This window comes from Protomyctophum parallelum, assembly GCF_964188405.1.
Source record: "Protomyctophum parallelum genome assembly, chromosome: 1".
In the NCBI taxonomy this organism is placed as follows: domain Eukaryota; kingdom Metazoa; phylum Chordata; class Actinopteri; order Myctophiformes; family Myctophidae; genus Protomyctophum; species Protomyctophum parallelum.
In genome coordinates, this window is record NC_139697.1 from 65327490 (window position 1) to 65337420 (window position 9931).

Below are 9931 nucleotides of genomic sequence, written 5' to 3' on the forward strand. Positions count from 1 at the left end.
CTGGGATAGGCTGGGGAATTAAGGGGACACAGGTGGAAACATTGGCAATCACAGGACTAGTGAGACAAGACAGGAACAGAACTACAGGGGCAGGCAGGAAAGCACAAAACATGACTACAAAATAAAGGTTCACAGAGTAAGGCAAAACTGCAACTAAGAAACGAGGAAAATACAAAACATCAAAATCACAGAAAGGTAAAACAATAACAAAAGCCAAGAACAGGGTACACAAGAAAACATAACACATCACAGAACGTGACACAAATGTATAATTTTTCTCTGTAATAGTAATACTAGCCTATATTCTACCTGTATATTACATATATTTTCTATATCCTACCCCAGGAGGGAAGGCGCAATTCTAAGTTACACACTTGCTAGATCTTTACACTATAACACTTGTTTTTGTCACTTACACTGTATAGTTATTACTAGTTATTTTCATGACTTTTCAAATGTTATATTTTGTATATGCTGGACATTACTGCCAGTCTCTGCTCATACATGAGTGTGACCAATTAAGCCTATAAGTCTAAGTCTCTGCCAGTGAGTCATCGCTGGTCTCTTCACGCTGGCAGCCCAGCCAGTCCTTTGCAATGGATCGTGGGTATGGGGGGTCGGCATAGTCCACATTCTTAGACTTCAGGTCCACCCTGTAGTATTTATCTGGTGAAATAAGAGCATCATACATTATAATATACATTTATAAAATCACATCCCCTGTATTATTTATACCAAACAACAATGACAAAAGAGTGTTGTGAATGAGTGCACATGCTTACTGTAGGACAGTGATTCTCAACCTTTTCCATTTCAAAGACCCGATATGCATTAGTTCACAGACCCACATTTGATATGACATTTCATCTCTTGGACTCCAATCAACAAATTTTTATGTTAGACATTGAGGGAAAAACGCCGCTTATCAACTATAACCGGTTAATCGATCGATAAGGTTATCAATGAATGAATTAATCGATAATTGACATCCCTAATACAGACCTCTCTTGAAGAAGTAGACATTCTGTGCTGGCACGCTCCTGTGGTCCTGTGTGGTGGTGGTGGTGGTGGTGGTGGTGGTGGTGGTGGTGGTGTCATAGTCAGGGATCTCACTGTACTCGTAGGTGAAGTAATCAAACAGGTCCTCAAACAGGGACAGGTCGCCCCCCCTTCCGCCCCCCCTGGACGCTTCCTTCTTCCCCTTGACACTCCATGGACGGCGTGGACGCGGCCTGCGACTGGGAGTTTTCATTATCACAGGGGCACTGACGTAGATAGGGCCCAACATGGCTGCGTCGACGGGGGGTCTGATGTCCATCCAGTCCTTACTGATCAAACGAGGGCCCTTGTGATGACCCTGGACTTTAACAGACAGATACAGAAATGTCCATATATGGGCATATAAGTGACACAGACAGACAGACAGACAGACAGACAGACAGACAGACAGACAGACAGACAGACAGACAGACAGACAGACAGACAGACAGACAGACAGACAGACAGACAGACAGACAGACAGACAGAGGGTATTCTCATGCATTACCAAGAATAAGTACCAACTTACATCGCTCCTGACTTTCGTGGTTCCCTTGTGTAGTTAAAATGCAAATACAAATTAGTATTATTTGAAACTGTGCACTGAAGATAAAGACAAAGACGAGTATCCCCACCACCCATCATTTCTTTTAAGTAGCAGTGGAGACGTGTTTTTAAGGATTCTATGATTAGAAGGTTGTTGACAGAAGGACTACTGTGACAACAGATGAAAGGTGTTTCTAAAGAGCCGTGTCTTACCGGAGCCTCCAAACAGCTGAGTGAAGAGGCTCTCCCATGTCTGGTCACAGTACAGGTCAGTGTAGCGTGTGAACAGGACGGATGGAGAGGACCTGCTCATCTGCACACACTCCCCATGGGACGGCTGACGGCTGAACTCATACTGGTAATACTGGTCCCCTGAATTGACAAACACACAGGTAGAAACAAACTTAGAACGTCTTGGGTGACTGTGTGTGTAAGAGTGCTTGTAAATTATGACATCAACATGAGCTCTAGCTGAGAGTATATATTTAATACTGAGTAGTAGGCCTATATGAACTTTAACGAAATAGTTCACACACTAAAAAAACAAACAAATAAACAAGGTGTTGCGTGTAATGTTACCTTTGAAGAAGTAGACCTTCTCTTTGCCATGGTGACCTGGTGCTGCTATTGCGAAAGCTGCATTAACATCATCTGGGATCTTGTCGAAGCCCACTGAAATATCTCTAGGGTAGTCGTCATCCAAAACATTGTCCTCAAACCTCCAGTACTTATTCCCCTGAGATTGAGATTAGAACACCAGGTGTTAAGGAGCACTGAAAACAAGTATTTTATAATACAATCATTCTAAATCTGGATTTAGCAACCTTATTTGGATTATAATGGAAACGTCGTCCCAGTTACCTGTAACAGAGATGTTATAGATTGATATCTACAGCTATCTCAATCTAGATCTATTATTTCTTGAAGCTACTTAATGTCTGTTGTCTCTTGTTGTTCTTCCTTTTCCTTTCTTTTTGTACCTTTTTTATTATGTTTTATCTGCGCTGTCCTTTATGTATGTGGGATTCTATGTGGGTACGGGGGAGGGATGAAAGACAGACAGTCGCCAGAAAACCTCTCCCTCTCATCTTTCCAAGTGTTCCGTGCTCATTATCCCAGCAGCAGATTCAGCATCAAGGTTCTGCTCTGTTAGAGCATTGCACTGGTACTACAGAAAGATATGAGGCAGTACCTTGAATATGTAGGTTTTCCCCTGGCAGTTGATGCGTGTGAAAGCAGCATCGATGGGACCAGATATTCCCCACACGTCTTTGATGAGTTTGGGGTAACCAGGAAGAACTGACCTCTCATACAGCTCAAAGAAATAATGACCTGGGGAGACATTGGATGCAAAATACTGAAAATAGTATTTCTGTCAGGTAAGCCCAAACATCCAGTGTTGATGTAACTGTGAGTTGTACAATTTTTGTCTCATTCCATGGTCAAATTATATTCTTGTCACTTAAACGCTATATGCTTTCACATGTTCTGCATTCAGACCCACCTCTGAATGCATAGATGGAGCCATTCTTCACCTGCAGGAAAGCATCAAATGGTCGTCCACTGCAGGGGATTGCATCGGGGTCTGGGGGCAAGGTGGGGTGATCCGTGGTGGAGGGAGGGCCGGTGGTGGTGGGTGTGGGTGTTGTGCTGGTCATCGGTGCTATGGTGGTCTCAGGGGACATTGTGGTAGCTGTGGTATCTTCTACTTCATCGAATGCATCACCACGAACAACTGAATGGTATATATTATATATGGTTAGTGTCAGTGTCACAATATGTTGCATACATGAATAATATAAGATTTAAAGCTAGAGTGTAGGGTGACATATGAACGATTGTCTCTATGCTTATCGAACCAGTCACCAGGATACCGTCCATATTATGGATTTATATTGGTTTTTTTTTTTCAATGTATTTTTATTGAGGCTCTGAATTTTACAGCTGTTCTTATCGTAATACGATGCATATAGAACCACCCAGTTAAAAAAAACATAGAAAAACAACAAATACCACAATACGGGACATTACATTACACAGACAAATAATAATAATACAAGTCAAACGAGTACACCACAGTCCTGACATGATTGTACATTCCAGGTTACCAGAGAGTCTTTTTGTTTTTGGCTACCGTTCAATAAGGTACATTGAAGCGCAGTCTAGAAGGGTCCACTGTATCCATGACTGGTTTGGATTGATATTGTTTTACATACAGTACAGCATACAGTAGCGAGAGGCCATTAGGCCTACTGTAATATCCTCATGTCTTCTCAAAAATGCAAGCGAAACATATCTCTGCTGTTGGGAAGAAATCACCTAACACGAAAATGTAAATATCTCTGAAAATGAAAAATATGCATTTTTCAGGAAATGAAGAAAAACATATATTTTGAAAACAAAGCAATATTGCCTCATCAAAGTTGGTGTTTGGTATTTCACAATATATAAAGTCACAAGACTTTATATATTGTGAAATACTTGCATGAGAGGGGAGAAGATGGTGGAGTTAGCTGTTTTAACAAACCAGGGTCCAATGAGTTTTGTCCGAAGCACTTTTTACTACTTTTCATTGGTTCAATATACTGTACCCAATATATTACTGACCGTTCTTTGGGCAGGCAGTATCAAAATCCCCACAGCAGCTGCTATAATAGACACACATGGAGTCACATTGGCATTTAGTCTGGGGGTTGAAGGTGCCACATCGACCCACACAGGATTCTGTGGAAAATTAGTTTGATGCATCAGCACTAAATAAATATACTGTGGTTATATGTATGGTAGCTAGTATACATGACAGTGATGCTGTTTATGGCTTTGTTATAGCTAACTAACTCAATGTACATTTAGAACTCATAATTTACCTTTAGCTACTATCACAATAACCAGACCACGGGTCACCAACATGTCCGTACACAATGTCCGTGGCAAAGACGTTGCCTAGCTTGTCCGTGACAAATTTTAGATTTTCTGTTTTACACGCCATTATGTTCTTATTTTGATCATAACACTCACTTACTGAATGTCAGTAATGTCTCCAGGTTTTCTTCAGAATATGTATGACAATTATTTACTACGACTCTATGGCACATTAGGAGTCCAACTAGTACTAGTGGTTCTCAAATGCCTTAACTCTGAGAGTGTTCAAATGGAACCAAATCGACCCATAAGGGTCCATTTGAACACTCTCAGAGTTACAGACCTGTTATGGTCATTCAGGGCTAACAATTTATGTGTTTCTGGTAATATCCAATTACCATTACCATTGTATGTCCGTTACAAAAATGGAATGTTGACAAAAATGTCCACCACAAGCCAACATGGTGATGACCCCTGGACTAGACTAAAAAAACAATCCAAAAACATATAATAAACTTACCCTCTGCAGCAAAGGCAGCAGCCATCAATGCCACAAGTGCCAGCAGAACCCCTGCTGTTTTCATGTCTGCTCACTTTAGGTGGTGAGACACAGCAAGCACCTCATAAAGCAGATCTATTTGCTTCAGAACCTCTGCCTGTCTACATGAACTCAATGTGTTTGAACTGAGAGGCACACTTTTGGACACAGGGAATGCACTCTGTAATCAATCGATTTCAAACCATTAGTCGTTGAACCCATGTATTGATGATTTGGTGTTTTAATCATTAAACTCCCGCAGCAGATTTCTGTCCAGACTTATTCTGCTAAAAGCTTGGCATGGTTTTACCACATGCTTATAAATTTCAATCCATGCCATACTTCACAGAACATTTTGACTAGATTTTCTGGCAAACATAGATGAGACAAAGAGAGTGAGAATTGTTTAGTCAGTCAGTCTGCTGTCCGTGTGGCTCATTAATAGTCTCCACCAGGCCGAAGGCATGGGGAGAGAGTATGTTTTGCACTCCGTGTGTGTGTGTGTGTGTGTGTGTGTGTGTGTGTGTGTGTGTGTGTGTGTGTGTGTGTGTGTGTGTGTGTGTGTGTGTGTGTGTGTGTGTGTGTGTGTGTGTGTGTGTCCTTCCGTCCGTCCATCCGTTACCAGCTAATCTCCGGTTTATTGGCCCAATCCATGCCAAACTGTGCACACACACTCCCTGGATGCCAATGACGAACCTCTACCCCAAATATTCCGGCCTGTTATAGCACCCAACCTGATTGGCTAAGATTGGCTTCCAAAGCTCACATGATTGGTCCGATTCGAACAAAATGCCACAAATCACAAACACAGTGTGCAATTTCTGTGAAATTATACACGCTCATTACCACTAGGCCGAGGACGACATGCCACTTATTTTTTTCCAAATCAGCCTCACGGTGGCGCTATAACAGGGCAATTCATGTTTTACCTATAACTGCATCAATCTGTGTACAACTTTGTATGCACACTCCCTGGCTATGGAAAAAGATTTTCCCTGCATCCCTCCACATCTGCCGGTTATAGCACCACCATGAGGCAGATTTCTGCAAAACACATTGTTTTAAATATTAGTCGCACAGATTTCATCCAAATCTCACGCAAATCGGTACACATGAGGATTTCTCAGATTCTATCTACACTGATTGGCTATTGCCTTCCAAAGTTTTCAGGAGTGGCCTGTTTCGTACAAAATGCTGCAAATGTCCTGCTCATCCAGAATTCTATCCTCAGAGATGCTATGAGTGATCTGGTTTTGCATTTCCTCAGCAAAATGAAGAAAATTGTTACAAAAAACAAACAAATGTTTATATACCCTTTTTTTTTTTGGAAGCAGGAAATGACATCATGTGCATCAGCGTTGTGAGCTTTGTAGTTGTTTTGTTTCTGTAAGTTATTTTAAGTAAAGCCTGTTTGACTGCATCATGGGTCCTTTGTCCTCTGTACTAGAGTCCACTCAGTTTAAACATCAACATTATCAGGTTAAATGCTGTGTCAATACTTAAGGGGGGGGGGGGGGGGTCACTCCAGTATCTATGACAGTTACTTATGCACATGCAACAATAGTCTCTCATCATGCACTCAATCATTCAGCCGGTCCATCTGATCTGCTGCTTCTTTTATCAACAGGAAAGGGGGCTGGGGGCAGAACTGCAATGATGAAGTTCACAATTAACATAAAATCCTCCACTTTTTCTATTGGGCTAGGTTAATTCACGGAAAAAACTGTGCACGCGTGAGTGCGTGCGTACAATTTTTTTCAATACTTTTTTGCATCCAATGAACCTCATTCTTCCTTCAGTGTGCAAGCCCCTTCTTTTTCCCTATAGGGCTATTAGGTGAAATAGATCTGTTGCTGCTAATCTGCCTCTGTGTGAACATAGTCAATGGAAAAGACAAGCATTCGAATCCTCCTGATATGATGTTTTGGTAACACTTGCAGATAAGGTTCATGAAATAATGATTAACTAATGCTTAGTTAGCATTATTTCATCACAATTCATCATTAATTCACGATGACTTCATCATGAATTAACTGTAGTTAGTTAATCATGATTCATGGCATTCATGATTTCATTTATAGATCAGATTCTTTCGCCCAAATCTATGCCCACGATGAGTGCTCAAAGGTGGGTATAGGTTTAGTCAGCATGCAGACTCTCCCTGGTGCTTTATGGATCATTTTTGGACTCTCCCAGGGAGAGCTCCGGACAGACCCCTACCAACCTTTGAGCACTCATCGTGGCCATAGAATTGAGAGAAATTACCTCTAGAGACCGAGTCTGCTGACTAACCCTACCCGTCTATGAGCACTCTTCCTGGGTATAGATTTGGGCAAAATGGGGGAGTCCAAAAATGATCCATAAAGCACCAGGGAGAGCTCCGGACAGACCTCTACCCACCTTTGAGCACTCATCATGGGCAAAGAATTGAGTAAAATGACCCATGGGTACAACCAGGAAGGACCTCCAGAGAGACCGAGAGACCTACCCGCCTATGATCACTCATCCTGGGCATAGAAAAAATTTATCTACAAATCGTGGTTAACTAATGACGATTCATGATGAATTCATGATGAATTCACGATGAATTGTGATGAAATAATGATTAACTAATGCCTAACTAATGTATTAGTTAAAGGAGAATTCCATACTAAAAGGCTTTCTTACCTTTCTTTGTAGTTGTTACGTCCCCACCAAAGAGGTCCAGGTGTTATTTTGTGCAAAAGCTCCTTATTGGCTATTTCCCCTACCATAAGCCCTCAATGAATTGCATTGAATTGAATGGGATGTATGGGGTGTTGTGCTAATTCGCTTATTTCCATCGAAATAAGTAGTAAAGTGTGCCGCTTGGGTTATTATTTACATTATGAAGAGAGGATATATACAAAAAAGAAAAAATCTGAGCGATGGAAATAAGCGAATTAGCACAACACCCCATACATCCCATTCAATTCAATGCAATTCATTGAGGGCTTATGGTAGGGGAAATAGCCAATAAGGAGCTTTTGCACAAAATAACACCTGGACCTCTTTGATGGGGACGTAACAACTACAAAGAAAGGTAAGAAAGCCTTTTAGTATGGAATTCTCCTTTAAGCATTATAGTTAAACATTTTTCATGAACCTTATCTGCAAGTGTTACCGATGTTTTTGCTTTTATCATTGTTTTCATTTGATAGCCTATGTCGTTAATGATCGCTTTAGTATGCTTCTGTGTGTTGTTTTACTATTGTTTTATAAATTGGTTGTGCCGATGAAATGTTCTGTAGGTCTATATCACTTTGGTACAATGAAAGTTTTTTTTTTCTTATTCAATTACAGTAGAAAGTGGGAGAACTTGTATTAAAAGGTTTGGCTTTTGGTGACAAGTTTCAGATTTTTGGTATGGTGTTAGGCTCGCCCCCTAGTGGTCTGTTTGCAGTGACTCCAAACCCCAAAAATAGAAGAGATTTTTCAATGGATTCTGTTACTATATTGGGTACATGCTAAATAACATACTAAAGATTCAGGAAAAAAATACTTTGGGAAAGGCATAATTTTCAAGATCTCCTCAACATCCTCCCCATACAATTATGAAATAAATATCAATAATAGAACAATATAACATATAAATGATAGGCTATATTTAATATTTATAGTTATCATTCTTGGTGTGGATGGCCCTTACAAGTCAGAATCAATCAAGTATATTTATTTAATCACTCATGTTATAAATTATTAATTTAATCAACTTAAATATGCAGTGGTTGCTGTTGATATTCAGTGTTCAGCATTGAAGAATGCTTCAAACAAAAATACATTTCCAACCCAGTTATTGTTCAGATAACTGAAGACAAATCAAGCCTATAGAGCAGGCAGTTGACTTTGGGGTGGGGAGGCATAAGGTACTGGCAGAATTCCTTCTAGGAACACTGAGGGTAAATGTGCGTCTTCCAGTGGTTCCCAACCTTTTTTGGAACAGGTCTAGCTTGAAATCTAAAAAGATCATCTGGTGGGCCGTCTGGTGGGCCGTGGGCAGTGAATGGATTGTGTTCCGACTTGGATCAGTGGAACGTACTACCGGTATACTAAATTCCTACAGTATCTTCCATTTTCAAACTTTTTTTTAATTTTATATTAATGAATGTTATAGATAGATAGATAGATAGATAGATAGATAGATAGATAGATAGATAGATAGATAGATAGATAGCTTTTATTTGTCATTTTTACAACTGTAACAGCAGAAAAACTAAATTTCGATGTGCTGAGTGCACGAGCCGCAGCAACATGAGTCGCGCCGCCACAAACTTCTCTTTACATCACAGAAAAAAAGAAAAAGAGGAGAGATAGGGGTGGGGGGGGGGGGGGGGGGGGGCATGAATGGGTGAGGGGTGTTGACAGAGAGGGAGGGGGGGGGGGATGGAGACATCACATCACATTACAGTTGCATTGTGTAGGCACGGAAACTTGGGTGGGGGTGAGGGGTTGGTTTTGGGTCTGAGGACAAATAAAAAACACTGATTCTCACGCCACGCTTCGGTATGAAGGGCTGCCTGAGAGCAGGAAAAAAATGTTCACAGCCGGGCAGCAGGGGGGTATGGGTGAAGGCGGCGTGTGGTGTAGGTGTGTGTGTATGGAGTTCATTGTCCGTGTAGAGTTCTTTGTTTATGTTCGCGTTTCCTGGGCTCCTCTCGTACCTGGGGCCCCAGGGTCGCGTTGTCTCAAGGTCCAGATAGTGAAAGGAATAACAGCATTGCTGTGCAGACGTTGCGGCCTTGGTTCCCAGGCGAAGGCTCCTCAGTAGATTGTGGGAGGGTGGAGGGGGGGGGGGGGCACGTGCTTCCTTTCCGCTGTCCTTCCATCTTTGAGCCGAGTTTCCAGATTATGGCGACAGAAGAAATTCTATTTTCTCTCATCTTCTTTGTCGAATTTCGCCCGCAATAAAGTCCCTTGCATCGCAGCCTG

At 41.4% G+C, this 9931-nt stretch overlaps 1 protein-coding gene across 1 annotated transcript; it reads right to left on the reverse strand.

Annotated features, from left to right (window-relative positions):
* Positions 1 to 532: 532 nt before the first annotated feature.
* LOC310854219 (vitronectin-like) lies at positions 533 to 3269 on the reverse strand (the record flags this gene model as incomplete). The annotated part of the gene is made up of 7 exons (XM_083758776.1): positions 533 to 666; positions 1003 to 1029; positions 1114 to 1362; positions 1798 to 1956; positions 2164 to 2320; positions 2777 to 2916; positions 3089 to 3269. 7 exons carry the CDS (start codon positions 3267 to 3269, stop codon positions 533 to 535), a joined length of 1047 nt encoding a protein of 348 aa, XP_083614902.1.
* Between the last annotated feature and the right edge of the window lie 6662 nt (positions 3270 to 9931).